General features: G+C 34.4%; 1 protein-coding gene across 1 annotated transcript; it reads left to right on the top strand.

Annotated features, from left to right (window-relative positions):
- The first annotated feature begins 11,781 nt into the window (after positions 1 to 11,781).
- On the top strand, positions 11,782 to 14,100 carry LOC137836400 (uncharacterized). Its single transcript, XM_068645125.1, has 4 exons — positions 11,782 to 11,915; positions 11,996 to 12,131; positions 12,212 to 12,411; positions 12,477 to 14,100. The coding sequence occupies exons 1-4, from the start codon at positions 11,793 to 11,795 to the stop codon at positions 13,803 to 13,805; spliced, it is 1,788 nt and encodes a 595-aa protein (XP_068501226.1). The 5' UTR covers positions 11,782 to 11,792; the 3' UTR covers positions 13,806 to 14,100.
- Positions 14,101 to 15,140: the final 1,040 nt, after the last annotated feature.

Below are 15,140 nucleotides of genomic sequence, written 5' to 3'. Positions count from 1 at the left end.
TTTCAACTAGTTAACACATATGATAATCTAAAAAGTAATTATAAAATCACTTTCAATAATTTAAATTCTTACTCTTTCAAAAGCACTCCAATTACTCTCATAGCCAGATGAACTACAAATTAGTACTCTAATTGCAAATCTTTGTAGTTTTGGATGTTCATCACCATATGATTCCCACCATTGTGATGGAGTTTTGGTCTTGAGAGCACTTTTAGCTATGTCAGTACCATACAATCTAGACTTTCTCTTGAAACTCTCAAGTTGAACATCAATTTTACTCATCACATGAATGTCTCTCACCAACCTCTCCAAACAGTCATAAAATCCACGTTTCACTTCATAATCAACTTTAAAGTCAGGATGATAGTATAACATGTCTACCAATTAATTCAACCACATCCTCTTAAATTCATCACTCTTTGCTACATTAAAAGAAATAACATTATTCTCTCTTGCATTGCATTGTTACCTGTTTCTGGTTCCCTTTTCTTCTAGCTTACATGCTATCATGAGCCAATTTTTTTTCTCATGCCCACATCCTCTGAGTCAATCATGACTGATACAGGCTCATGTCTGCTCAAATCTTCATTTTTTCCTCATCATTTCACTACTTCTATTACTCTTAAACTCAATGGCGATAATTTTCTGTTACGAAAATAACAATTTCTTGCAATGATCCATGCACTATATTGCTTTCATTTTATTGAAGGCACGAATGTTCCTCCTCGCCTTCTTACAACGTCCGATGCTTCTTCTGCTACTGTAAATCCAACCAATAAGTTTTATCTTCAACAAGATGATCTCATAGTTGTGTGGATGTTTTCTTCCATGTCATTGTCGAGTTTAACAAAAATGGTTGGTCTCATTACCTCTTTCCAAATTTGGAACATTCTCAAAAACTATTTTGGTTCCACCCTCAGGCTCAAATCAAGAAACTCAAGGTTCAACTCAAGATCCCAAAGAAAAATCGCAACATTCGCGCATATCTTCTTGCTATCAAGAAGACCGTTGATTCGCTTACCGCTATAGGAGCACTCACTTATGCTGATGAACATATTGAAGTTATGCTCGACGTTCTATCAGAGAACTACAATCCCTTTGTTACTGCTGTCATGACCAGGTTAGACCCCTACATTGTGGAAGACATCGAAGCATTTCTTCGTGTCCAAGAAGATCGTCTTGAACGACAAACCAAATTCGGTCATCATCTTTTGCAAGCAAACACTATTGTAGGTTTATGGGTTCCTTTGCCACTGTCTTTTGTTTGCTCAAGGTTTAAAAATCAATATAGACGTGGTCCAAGATTGTTTTCTAGAGCTCTCATTGGACCATCAAGATTTCTGCGTTCTTCCCACTCTCGTTTCAATTCTCGTGATTCTCGGAACTCTGCCTCATCTTCTGCTTCACAATATAACAAACTTGTGTGCCAAATCTGCACAAAACCTGGACACATTGCTTTCCAGTGTTGGAGAAGGTTTTATCAACATTATGCTCCATCTTTTCAAGTTAACGTTTCTCAATTTTCTTCACAAAAAAATGACACTTGTGAGTCCACCATTCTGGAAGTTCCTTAAACTCTTGACGATCCCTTGTGGTATCTAGACAGCGATGCTACTCACCATATCACAAATGATCCATCTATGTTTTTTGTCCAAGATGAATATGAAGGCACTGAAACAGTGAAAATAACTAAAGGCTCAGATCTCTATTTCTCACATTGGTTATGCTTCCTTGCGTTTATTATCCACTCTAACTTTGTTTTGAATGCTCTCTTACATGTTCCAACCATTAAAAAAATTTGCTAAGTGTATCTCATTTTGCTAAAGATAATGGTGTATATTTTAAGTTTATTGTTAACTCTTGTTTTGTCAAAAATAAGGAAAAAAATACAAGTTCTTCTTCACGAAATTCTTAAAGAAGGATTATATGTTTTTTCTTCTCTTGATTCCCTTAGTAATTTTACTGCAAATAACACTTCTTTTTGTTTATGTAAAACCTATTACTCAAACTTGGCATGCTTGTTTTCGTCATTGTAACTCTCATATTCTTAAACAAAATTTTCGAACATGCAATATTTCTTGCACAAACAATATTCATTTTTGTGAAGCTTGTGTTCGTGGTAAATCCCATCAACTGCCTTTTCAAAATTCTCTCACTGTGCACACACAAACTCTGCAATTGGTTCACATTGATTTCTGGGGCCATGTTCCAATCATGTGTGTTAGAATGTATGGCCTTAAACGAGAGGGGGTCCTCTTTGAGCCCGGCGATTGGGTTTGGCTTCATTTGAGAAAGGATAGATTTCCTTCTCTAAGGAAGTCCAAACTTATGCCTCGTGGTGATGGCCCTTTCCAAGTCATCAAGAGGATTAATGATAATGCCTATGAGTTAGATATGCCTACTACTTATCTTGGTAGTAATTCTTTCAATGTTACTGATCTCACTCCTTTTGCTGCAGGTTTCCCAAATTCGTGGACGAATTCTCTCCAACCCGGGGAGTATGATGGAAACCAAGTAGAGGATGCTCAAGCCCATGAAGCCCAAGCTCAACAAGGGGCCCAAGCCCAACGAATCACTAGGAGCATGGCAAGAGCTTTGGGACAAGAGTATCAAAAGATGGCTCTTCTTATTTCTTTTATGGAGTAGGGGTGCGGATGTAATAAATAAGTGTGTAAGTAGTAAGGGATGCTAGGGTGAGTGTAGATAGGAGTTAGGAGGTGCCAAACTAGGAAGGAAAGTCACACTTCCTTCATGCACTAGTTGGCGCCGAATTTGAGTGTCATTTGGGGCACATTTGACTTTGCATTTCAGCACCTTATAGGCTATAAATAAAGGTGCTGCCCTTGTACAAATAAGATTGGAATTAAGAGTAAAGAAACTATACTCAATTTTTGAGTGAGCATTGGAGAGCTTTTGAGCCTTCTTCTCTAGTCTTATCTTGATGGATCCATGGTGTCCTCAAGTGGCGGCAGCACACCAATCTTGGAGCAGCCATCCTCCAAGTGGCGTGATCAATCACCTACTCTTCCATCTCCATAAGTGTTCTTTTCTCTAGCTTTGTGTCTTCTTCATTTTCATGTCTAGCGTAATTGTTCTTGCCTTTTTTGGTTCGACTATTTCCATTTTCCAGCAAGCTATTCTTCCTTTGTTTGATTTGGTTCGGTGTGTTTAATTTCCAGCACTTCTAATTCAGTTTGCTTATCTTTTGTTCCATTCTTTTCGGTTCAATTTGATCATAATTGGAACTTCCATATGAGTTTTGGATTTGGTGCTAGTTTTGGTGAGTTCTTGACTTAGAACATTGATCCAATTCTAAGAAAAGTGCCTAACTATTGTCCAACTCAAGTTGATTCCTAAGAAGGTCAAGAATCTTTCTCTTATATGCTATTGGAATCATATCATGGGGGTGAATTGTTTAAAGGGGATTTTCGAAAATTTTTTAAGTTAGAATGAAATTCTTTGCAAGAAACCAGATTAGGAATTCCGTTAGCCAAGAAACAAAGCACAAAACAGCAAAGCACCAGAAAAACAATCGGTTGTTTATACCAGCAAAACAACAACAACTGAATTTAAATGAGTATAAGGGAAGAAAGAGATACACAAACAGTTTATACTGGTTCACTCTTAAACCAAGATTCATCATGCTTAGAAAGAAGACAACCTATAGAACAAGGAGAAGAAATATCCAAGAGATAAACATAGTTGATTCTCTTACCAATCAACATTACCTCTTTTGAGTTAGGAAGGCAGATTTCACAAGAGTTTTTTTGAAGATTACTCGATAGCCTTTGTCACATAGTTGGCTAATGCTGAACAAGTTGTGCTTTAGTCCCTCTACATACAAGACATCATGAATGATCAAGATACTCTTATCTCCTATAGAGCCTCTTCCAAGAATTCTTCCTTTGTTATTATCTCCATATGTTACATGACTTCTTGTTTGAAGGTGATGCTCACAAACATTGATTTATCTCTTGTCATGTGTTTTGAGCAACCACTGTCCAGATACCACTGCTGCATGCTTTCCATCAAATTTCCCTACAAAGTGAAATTTCAAGTACAAAGATTTGGTCCCCTTTTAAATGCGTGTCCTTTTGATTTACATTCATCACTGGAAACTCTAGAAGCTTTAGGAATCCATTTCATAATGCCTTTAGGAACATAATATTTCCTAATTTTACAGAATCTGACAGAATGACCTCTTTTCATGCAGTAGAAACATGTAACAACTAGTTGTTTCGACAGAACAATCGGTTGTTTTTCTGGCAGTTTCGAAAATGACTTTGAAAACTTGTCTTGCTTGTTCTGTGGATTAAAACCTAATCCAGCTTTTCCAAAAACACAATTTTGAGATGCCAAGACATTCTCAAAGTTGGATTTACCCTTTAAAAGCTTATCCACAGTCTTTGCAAGATAATGAACTTTCTTTTCAAGATTTTCACATTTTTCACAAATAAGAGTGTCACACTTGCAAGAAGAGTTTTTGTAAAGGATTTCAAGGTTTTCAAAATCTATTTTTGAATTTTTCAAATTCTTCTTCCAGTGATTTGACTTTGTTTTCAAGCCAATTGTTCATTCCTTTCAACCGGTTGTTCAAGAGAGCCAATCAGTTAGCTTCTTCATGTGTTTCTTGAAAAGCTTGAAGCAATTGACTGTAATTTTCAGCATTTGAAGAATTAGAGGAACTTACGCTGCTTGAATCATCTTCCTTTTTGGCCATGAAGCATAGATTGAGACCTTTTTGATTCTGTCTCCTATTTCTTCTTGTCTTTGATTTCTTTATTTCAGTGGTTCTCTCATGAGTTTCTTTGAGTGTATCCCACATTTCCTTAGCAGATTCACACTTCGATATCCTGAAAAATTCTTTAGAATCCAAAGCAGATGTTATTATATTTTTGGCACAACAATCAAACTTGGCCTTTTCACTTTCTTCATTAGTCCATTGGGACCAAGGTTTTTTAATGAAAGATCCATTCTTTTTAATCTTTGGAATGAAAGGGCCATTTTCAATTGCATCCCGAATCCCTTGATCAATGGATTCAACAAAGATTTTCATTCTAGCCTCCCAATACTTATAATTCAAACCACAGAACAAAGGTGGTTTGCTAATTGAAGCACCTTCCTCAAAAGATAGTTTTCCAGCCATTGAAAAAGATTTTAGGATCAAACTTGAGTATTTTTCAAGTACCAAGCTCTGATACCAATTGTTAGAATGTATGGCCTTAAACGAGAGGGGGGGGGGGGTGAATTATTTAAAGGGGGTTGTCGAAACCAGATTAGGAATTCAGTTAGCCAAGAAACAAAGCACAAAACAGCAAAGCACCAAAAAAACAATCGGTTGTTTCTTCGAAACAATCGGTTGTTTATACCAGCAAAACAACAACAACTGAATTTAAATGAGTTTAAGGGAAGAAAGAGATACACAAACAGTTTATACTGGTTCACTCTTAAACCAAGAGCTACATCCAGTCCCCAGAATCCACTGGGCAATCCACTAAGCAATCAATTACAGATTACACACAAAACCACTAAAGAAGTGACCTTGATCCCCTCAAGAAACACACTTCCTTTGGCTCAACACACACCAAGAATGTTGATCTTGACAACCTCAAGAGCACACAACCCTTCTTGGCTTACAACACCAGAATTTACAAAGTATTCAGAACGAATTACACTTGTTACAGAATGAACTGAAATCAATACAGATGTAATCCTATTCCACTTTCTCCTGAGAAAACCAAAGCTGAATAGTGAAATATCAAATCTTGAAAGCAATCTCTGAAAAACTCAAATATGTTTTTTTCCTTTCTTGTTTGTTATAAAACATAAACAAAACTATTAATAGCTTTCAAAGATTGGTCAAAGCATTTAAAACAGGAGCGTATTCAATTTGAAAATCATTTAAAGCACACTCAACTAACCAAACAGATTCTGTTAGGATTTTCAAACAAACAATCGATTGATTGCATGAAACAATCGATTGTTTTGGTTTGACAGCAATTCAACCAACCAAAACAGTTTTCAACCTTTTCAAAAACACCTAAGAGTAAAACAATTGGTTGTTTTGACAAAACAACAGGTTGTTTTTCACTTAGTTTGAAAAACACTTTAAACTTAAAAGATTTGAAAACACTTTAGCTTTAGATTCAACAAAGAGTGGATTACACAGATAAACTACCCAGATCTTATTCTAAAACACAACAACAACTTCAAGCAAGTTCAACCTTCCATCAAACACTAGGATTTGGATTCTTCAAAGCTTTTGATCACACTTGATTCAACAATGTGTGCTTTTAATGGTGCTAGGTATTATATATATTGTTGATGTGTTTATTTCTAGAAGAATGAATAACAAAAATCAAATATTTGTCTTTGTTCAGTTTCAAGATGTGATAGATGTGGTAGAGCTGGAAAGGAAATTGGATTATGTCTAAATCGGTTACTGGAAAGTAAGGGTAAACATACCGAAATAAAATAGAGACAGAGAACCAAGACACGGGAGGAATGTAGAACCCAAACCAATTTTTAACAGATTTAGAGAGCCAAGGAAGGAGTGGAACACCAAATCCAACGTAAATCAGAGCCATACAATTTGGAATGAAAAGTTGTCATATGCTTATGTTGTGGGGAAAGGATGTAAGAGGAAAAAGAGAATGTATATCCAATAGAGTTCAAGGCAAAGGTGCAACATTTGGAGTGGTTAGATAACTGCTTCATTGGTAGAACTAAGGAACCAAGTAAGGCTAAGGATATGAAGTAAAGTTTTATATTGGGTGGATTTAATTTCATTCGTGTGCATTTCCTGGGAGGTAACTGTGCTCTACTGTATGGAGAAGATGCGAGTTTGATTAAAAAGACTATATATGAAAATAAAGAGTGGTTTGAATCAATCTTTGAATCTATTAACCCTTGGGAGAAGGACTTTATGGCGTCAGAAAAATATGTTTTGGCCCATATTAGAGGGTTGCCCTAAATTTGTGGAGTAGGAAAAACTTGGAAAGTATAATGCCCATGGTCGGAACGCTTGAAGAAATTGACAAATATACTTTGGAGATGGAAGAGCTAGAATATGCTAGATTAATTAAACTGCCTGTAGCAAGGGAGGTTCGGTGGACAAATTGTATGAAGATTAATGAAACTATATGTCAAATAGCTACTGAAGAAAAACCTATTATTAATATTAAAAATGATTATATTGGTGAATGGGAAAATCATTCGGATGATGATGAGATCGGAAGGTGCACCAAAGATAAGAAAAGGTGAGGTTTCGGTGGAATTGGAGGTGCAATGAAGGGAAAAAGGCACTAGTGCAAAAAGGTACATTAACGACGGTTAAAAAGGACATATAAAGACGGTTTCCAAACCGTTGTTATTGCGGGTGTCGTTATAAGTAATCATTTTCAACGACGGTTGCTAAACCGTCGTTATAAACAAGTGTATAACGATAGTTCATCTAACCGACTTTATAAGTGGATGCTGAATAAATTTGAACAAACTTTTGAAGACGGTTCTCGTTATATGTCGACTTTTAAAGATGGTTCCACGTGGAACCATCGTTGTATGTTGACTTTTAAAGACGGTTCCACGTGGAACCATTGTGGACTTTTAAAGACGGTTCCACATGAAGCCGTCGTTATATGTGAGTTTTTAAAAAAAATTGTTTTTTAAAAAACCTCAAACCTGCATAAAATATCCAATTTCAGAAAATCAAAACATTTAAAATCATATTTTAAATATAAAAAATACATACAATAAATTATATCATTCTACAAATTTTTTTCCTAATATATAAAAGAGTATGCCATTCTAATGATTTATCTATCCTAAGGTGTTATAGGTGTTGATTGTTGAAAAACTATACATTTGAATTTTTTTGAATTAGTACATGAATAATAAACCCCGAATTTTAAAGTGTTTATTGTATTGAGGTATTACCTTATCCCAATCTTTATTAATTGCAGCTTGCACAATAGTCAACATCCACTGCATAACATAATAACCGCACTTATAACTTTCAGATTGCTTGTCGGACTGCATGTGAAAATAAATGTATTAAATGAATGAGTGAGATACATAAAATTGAGTGAAAAAATATACTTTAAATACCTTAAGGTGCATCCAAGTGAGTCTTTGTGCGTTTTCCTTTCTCCTCCCACACAACATGTTATATCCAGAGTAAACACTAAAATAGTAAAATTTCATGTTAGAATACATAACATTATATAATGTATAAGTAATAATAAATGTTAAATGAAACTGTCGTACCTATCTATAATGTGTTTAAAATAGGTAGGGGTTTTTTTAAGCAAAGAGCAAAACAATGTAGTGGTATGATCTTGAGTAGATATGATCAATAGTTGCCAATGACACCTATATAACAAATCAATTAGTTTCTCTTATGCCAATAGTTTAGTTTAACTTATTTAATAAATAAGGACTTACTCATGGATGTACCGAGCAAAATAAATTTGTTTTCCTCCATTCTTTAAGGCAGAGGTGATGTATGTTTGTGTTTCTGACTTCTTGTTTCCAATTAATTGAATGAGTTGAGGGTCTAAAAACCCATATATATCGTGTTTTCCCTCATTGAAGCATAATCCACAAAGATACCTAAATTTTAATAAGTTAGTACTAATATATTTAATAAATCAAAATTATAAAGATTTTAATATTTGAACTTACATCATCCATAATTGCATAACTGTTATGTTAATCTCTTGATCTCCGAATCCAAGGTCCAACAAATCAGACATGTGAATGTACAATGGTACATCACTATGCCTTCCAAAAACATTGGCATCCCATGGAACCTCTAAGACGGTTGTATCTAAAGTTGTAGCAACTTCCACCAATGCCGCCACAGGATCATCAATGGAGAATATTTTCTTCTTTCGCAAAGGCAGGTTTGTCTCAGGTTCCTGCTACTCATCAACAAACAAACAAATACTTAAATTAGTTAAAATGTAATATATCTGATATATAATCCTATTAGTATTAGTGCAAAGATATACCGTAGAGTTTATAGGTCTGACGAGATGCCTAGGCCAGACAACGAAAGCATGTAATGCCTCTGCTACAATTGCGATCTCTGATGTTGTCACAAGAACTGCAACATCACCATAAAGGACCTTCTCCACCGTGACCTTCATGAAATTAGAAGGAAGAGGCACATTGTGTAACATTGTGACCCCTTCATAACACTTACCGAGGGAAAACTAATCGGGTCAAAGAATTACACTCAACATATAACTCGTATTGGCTAGTTGAGCCAAAGTCATCTCCCGATAGAACAACCGCCAAACAACTCCCTTTAGTGCTGACTCTCTTAATAGGAGGCAAAGGTGGTTCATCTTCTACCATAGTAGGTGGTTGCTGTGAGAGTCCTAAACCCTCCCGCCGCTTTTCGAACTCCCTTTCCAGTCGCACATTAAACTCCTCCATTAAGCTTTCTCTAAGCTCTTGAGTTACCTTAGCCTTGAATTACTAGAGGAATTAGTACCCCTTTATCTTTGGATGATCATACTATGAAAAATTGGGTATTTTTTTGCCAAAGTGCTTGTAAATATTGATCTTTTATCCTCTCTTCCTAATTAGCTCTTGGTCGAATGTTTAGGGTTTTATTTTAAGTTGATGTGGAATATGAGTGTATACCTCTATTTTGCTCTCATTATAAGTTGATTGGGCATGATCTTGCTTAGTGTCATGTGTTTAATGCTCATAATCTTGTTGTTGTTGGTACTCAACACAAGTCTTCTTAGAACAAGAAAATTATTATCAATAACAGAGAGCAAGGGAAATCTATGGAGGCTCTAGTGGTTCTTAAACAACATAAAGAGTATAGGAAGAAAACTTCTACTGAAGTGATTGATTCTCAGAATAAGATCTTTGATAGCTCTGCTGGGAATCTGACAACCACAGTTTCTGGTGGTAGTAAAGTTGGGACACAACTAGGGCAACTTGATTTAGATAAAATATATGGAGGTGATGATATATTTGTTGACATGCCTCCCCTGGAGGATGCATTAGATCATGATAGGTCCTCACCTAAACAAAATTTGTCAAACATCCTTTCTGACCATGACAAGGTTTTAGAATCACCTTGTGCATAAGCTAATCCGCATTCACATGTTGCTACGAATGTTATTGATAAGGTTACTACTTCCAAATTTATTGATTCCAACCATGTGTTGTAGTGTTCTAATACTTCTATTGTTCCATCTTCGCTAAGGAGGAGTTCTCCTATGAAGGAACAATCATTTGCTGCTGTCTACTTCTTGATAACAATATGTTGGCTATTGAAAATCCTTTTTCATCCCTTGATGGTTTAGGAAATGAAGATGTGAGGTGTCCCTGATAATAGTAAACCAGCTATCGCGACTCAAATTGTTGATTTACATCATAATGACCAGATAACTGCAGAAAATCAGATGACAACTAAATTTAGGGCGATCATAGTGAGGTTGAAGAGAATGCTAGTGATAATGGGGAGGATATTGTACATACTACTAGAAAACCACGAAGATCATCTAAAGGGGCTGGTAAATCCAAAAAATTGCTAAGGCAGTTCCATCTAAAAGGTTGCAATGAAGGTTTCTTGTTTTTTATTTTTGGAATGCCAGAGGCTTGGCAAACCAAAAAAAAGTGGAAATGTTGTTTAATTTACTAAATCAACATAAAACACTTCTTGTTTTCATTGCTGAACCCATGATGCCTTACAATGATGCTTTGGATATTCTTTTCAAAATAGTTAATCTACATTTGGTTGCTAATTCTCCTATCATTAATAAAGCTACTAAGCTTTGGTGTTTGGCTTTCCTAAATCTTGCCCAAAATTCCTTGGTTAATTCTTAGTTTATTTCCGTAAATTACCTTTTGCATGATAAATTCTTTAGCTTTGTAATGTTTTATGGCGCTAACACATACTCGGTTAGAAGACTTTTGTGGATCTTAGCTTCTTCATTGGCCCTTGGTGCATTTTGGGAGATTTCAATGTTGTTCTTTCGGCTGATGATTGCAAAGGTGGGGTTGCTCCTAATCAGGTTTCTTGTAATGAATTACTTGATTGGATTAATAATAATAATCTTACTAGTATGCCTTTCACTGGTCCTTGTTATACTTAGAGTAATGGGAGGAAAGGACATCGTGATCTTGGTGTAGACAACATGAAGGTGGTAATCATAAACAGTGTAGAGGAAGGTGAAACCCTTTGTGAGATGGAGGAAAAAGAAGGGTGAGGGTGAAAATGAAGCTCTGATGGGGGAGATTGGATTGGGGAGGGGTAGAGAAGGGTGTTGAAATATAATCCACATTACACATGGAGTCTATTTGTTCATAAATATGTCACATTGTGGGTCACACAATCACCACTTAACATCATTTAAGTCAATTTGACAGAAAATATAAAATTGCATACTTTTAAACAATCCTTGGAACCAAATTGAATTTTTTAAATACCAATACACTAAAGTGACTTTTGCCCATTAATATATATAGGGACCAAAAAGGTCAATAAGCCAAAAATTAATTATTTGTTTAAAAAATTTAAGAAAAATTAATGACTAATAAAGTGGATAAAGATAACAATTAATTAATAAGTTTAAAATTTAATTTACTAATCAAATTTAAAAACTAATTAATTATTAATTAATTAAAAGTAAATGTGGATGCTGGTTTTGTATTAAGTGGTTATATTCAATGGTCGTGGTTAATCAATATAATTGTATGGTTGTGGGTTGTTTTTTGTTTCATTAAATTTATCCGATCTAGTTTGCTATTATTCTAAAGCAATTGCAATGATGAAAGATGAGACGTTGCTATTGAAGGGTGAGATGAGTGAGATGTTGCGCTTGATGAAGAAAACTTTCTATTCTAACGAAGAAATTTTCCTTCGCGAACTCATCAACAATGCTTCCAACGCAAGTTGTCGATCAAATTTGATATGTTATTTTTACATTTCTTTTTTTTATTCGTTATTGATTAATGTATGCATGCACAGGCTTTGGATAAAATTCAATTTGAAGTGCTCATGAACAATAGTGTTTTAAATGATGAATTAATTATTACATTGATCCCTCACAAGGTTAACAAAACACTTTCTATCATTGACAATGGTATTGGCATGACCAAAATGGGTAGGTAGGTGGTGATGTTCACCTTTCATTTGCATTCCATGCTCATTAATTCTAGTGTGTGACATATGTGTTTGTTTTAGATTTGGTTGATCATTTGGGTATTGGCTTCTACTCTGCTTATCTTGTTGCTGAGAAGATTATCCTCACCTCTAAGCATAATGACCATGACCAATATACTTTGGAATCTCAACCTAGCGCCTCTTTCATTGTTACCAAGGATATTAATGTCCAACAACTCCGAAGGGGAACCAAAATCACCCTCTTCCTTAAGGACAACCAGGTACATAAACTAATTCATTCCCATATTTTATGTTATTTCTTTTGCTCATTTATTGCTGTCAACAGTTGGAGTACTTGCAAGAGACCACCATAAAGAATCTTATTAGCAAACATTGCAAACTTATTACCCATCCCATTTACCTTTGGAGTGAGAACAACAAAGACCATTGGTCACTCATTAACATTTGGCTGCGTAACCAAGAGATGTACGATAAATTTGTGGCTCAAAAGCTTGAGAATCACTTACCAGATGATCTTGCATTCTCCATTCTTTCCAAACTACCTTTGAAATCTCTTAAGAGATATGGATGTCTACACAAATCATGGGCTCTCTTCCTTGAAAATTCTAATTTCATGGAGCTCTTTCGTATTAATTTCATATCTAACCAACATTATTACTATGACAATACATCTCTCCTTCTATGCCTCGATCAACCTGATAAGTCCTCCTTATTTTCACTTTCTGGTAGGTCGTTTCAAAATATGGAAAAAGTAAATTGGCCAAAGGGTCATTGTTCTGGATATTTTACTTTGGGTTCTTCTAGCATTAATGGAATTCTTTGCCTCCACCCACACGAATCAGGCACTATGTGTTTATGGAATCCATCTAGCAGTGCATTTAAGATCATCCCTCCCAGTCCAATTGAGTATATACCAGATTCTATGAGCCCTTATTTTAGTTATCATGGATTTGGCTATAATTGTGCTAGAGATGATTATAAGGTAATTAGACAATTATGTCTTTTTCCAAGTTTGGATACGGAGGATACCCACGATTATGAAGAATGGGATATTAGTGGATCGTGGGAGATTTATAGCCTAAGAAGTAATTCTTGGAGGAAACCTAAATCTGATATATATATTTATCCAAGGTGTGGAGAACTTGATAAATTCTATTTAGATGGGATGTGTCATTGGTTGGGTGACTGGCGGGAAAGTTATGTTGAACCTAGAAAAGCATATTTGGTATCATTTGACTTAAGCAATGAGGTATGGTTTATAACTCCCTTACCCCACTTCGATATACCCTTAGAAATATATGGTAATTTTGATATTACTTTGGTGGAGAGTCATTTATTTCTCTTAAATGGTTCAATTGCTTTGATATCAAACTATTACAAAACAACTACCTTTTCCATATCAATTTTGGTTGAAATTGGTAAGAAGGAAACATGGACTAAACTCGTCACTCTTGGACCCTTACCTTACCTTTCACGTCCTATTGGAATAGGGAATATGAGCAATATACTCTTTAGAACAACTGACGGTAAACTAGCTTGGCTTTACTTAAGGACCCACTTGATTGAGAAGCTTGATGTCAATGCACATGGTATAATATGTCAGTTAATAGTTTATAAGGAAAATCTTTTTCCAACTAAAGGAATAAATAGTTAATTTTTTTCTTGTTTTCCCCTAAGTGGTTTATGAATAGTTATTAGAATTTTCCCCTACAAATATTAAATATGTGATTTTTCAATTTCATGTTGTACTTCTTTCTTTCTTAGCTATGTTGAACCCGAGAACACTAAAAAACTTGCTATATTTGTAAGACATTGTAATCAAATTTTATATCACAATGACTTAATGTCCTTTGGGAGTATAGCCAACTATTTGATGAAAGTATAAAACTGTCATCAATGTTGCAACTTGTTTTGTATTTACATTTGTTTAATGAAATTTACCTACAAAAGTATGTACTAGTGTTCCTTTGTTAAATCTTAGAAAAAGTCTACATTCTTCAAAGTGTGAACATTGACTAGAATTATTATTTAGATCTCATGTTTATTTTTTAATTACGGTTTAAAATTTGAGTTATTTGAAATGCGTTAATTAAGTGAGTGACTTCTCTATAATATATAAATATATAATCTTTTTATTTGAATTTACTTCTTATTTTTAAACTTAACATTTGAATTTTATAGTATCAGTTTTAACGATCATTTGGGTTTTCTTTCCTTTTATAATAATTGAAAAAATAAATATACAAACAAGTCATTTTTGTGAGAAAATAAAACAAATAAGACGTTAGTAATAAGAAAAACCCAATCTAAATGGCCATTTGAGTTTACATACATCGATGTTGCTTAACGAATTATTTTTTATTTTATAAAGAACTAAAAATCACAAATATCATGATAATATTTGTAGTCACTACATATTAATTGTTAAAGAAAGTTTGATGTTTTTAAAAACAATTTTTTTGGTTTCAAGGTGTGAAATTATTTTATAAAGGTATTATTTTATATTTATTTAGTTTCTTACTCTAAGATACCAAAAAATCATTTATTAAGATTAATGAAAGTAATTAATTTGACTTTTTTTACTAATAAATGTTAGTTATTAACATATTAGTTTCTTTTGTTCTTATTAAGAGTGATTGGAGATGGAAATCCTTTTTACCAACTAAGTTTGTGCATACATAGATGCTTGTATATACCTTCAAGCTTGAGTCCCCCTATATTTATATGAGAATTGCAATTGGGTAGAGGGTTTTTCATAAAGGTTTGGAGAGGTTCTTTGTTACTAGAAAACACTTAAGCGCAAATTTGAGAATGAAAGATGAAATGTTGTTCATCTTATTTTGGTAACAATTTTTTTTATCATAAAAAAACGAATGAATAAATATGAGGTATTTCAGGGATACCTCAACCCGTATACATAAGACATGCCTTCCGCTTAAAGTACAAACATCTACTCTAAAGAAAAAGAGTTCCTAGAAAAATTAACAAT

The sequence above is a fragment of the Phaseolus vulgaris genome, chromosome 4 (genome assembly GCF_000499845.2).
Source record: "Phaseolus vulgaris cultivar G19833 chromosome 4, P. vulgaris v2.0, whole genome shotgun sequence".
NCBI classification, from domain to species: Eukaryota; Viridiplantae; Streptophyta; class Magnoliopsida; order Fabales; family Fabaceae; genus Phaseolus; species Phaseolus vulgaris.
This window is presented reverse-complemented; position numbering and strand designations above follow the sequence as displayed.

What these genes read in the sequence shown, in the direction of transcription:
- LOC137836400 (XM_068645125.1), top strand. Translation starts at nt 11,793, where the DNA reads ATGATGAAAGATGAGACGTTGCTATTGAAGGGTGAGATGAGTGAGATG. An exon ending in TATTGGCATGACCAAAATGG is followed by an intron (nt 12,132 to 12,211) that starts GTAGGTAGGTGG and finishes TGTTTGTTTTAG; the next exon opens with ATTTGGTTGATCATTTGGGT. An exon ending in TCTTCCTTAAGGACAACCAG is followed by an intron (nt 12,412 to 12,476) that starts GTACATAAACTA and finishes TGCTGTCAACAG; the next exon opens with TTGGAGTACTTGCAAGAGAC.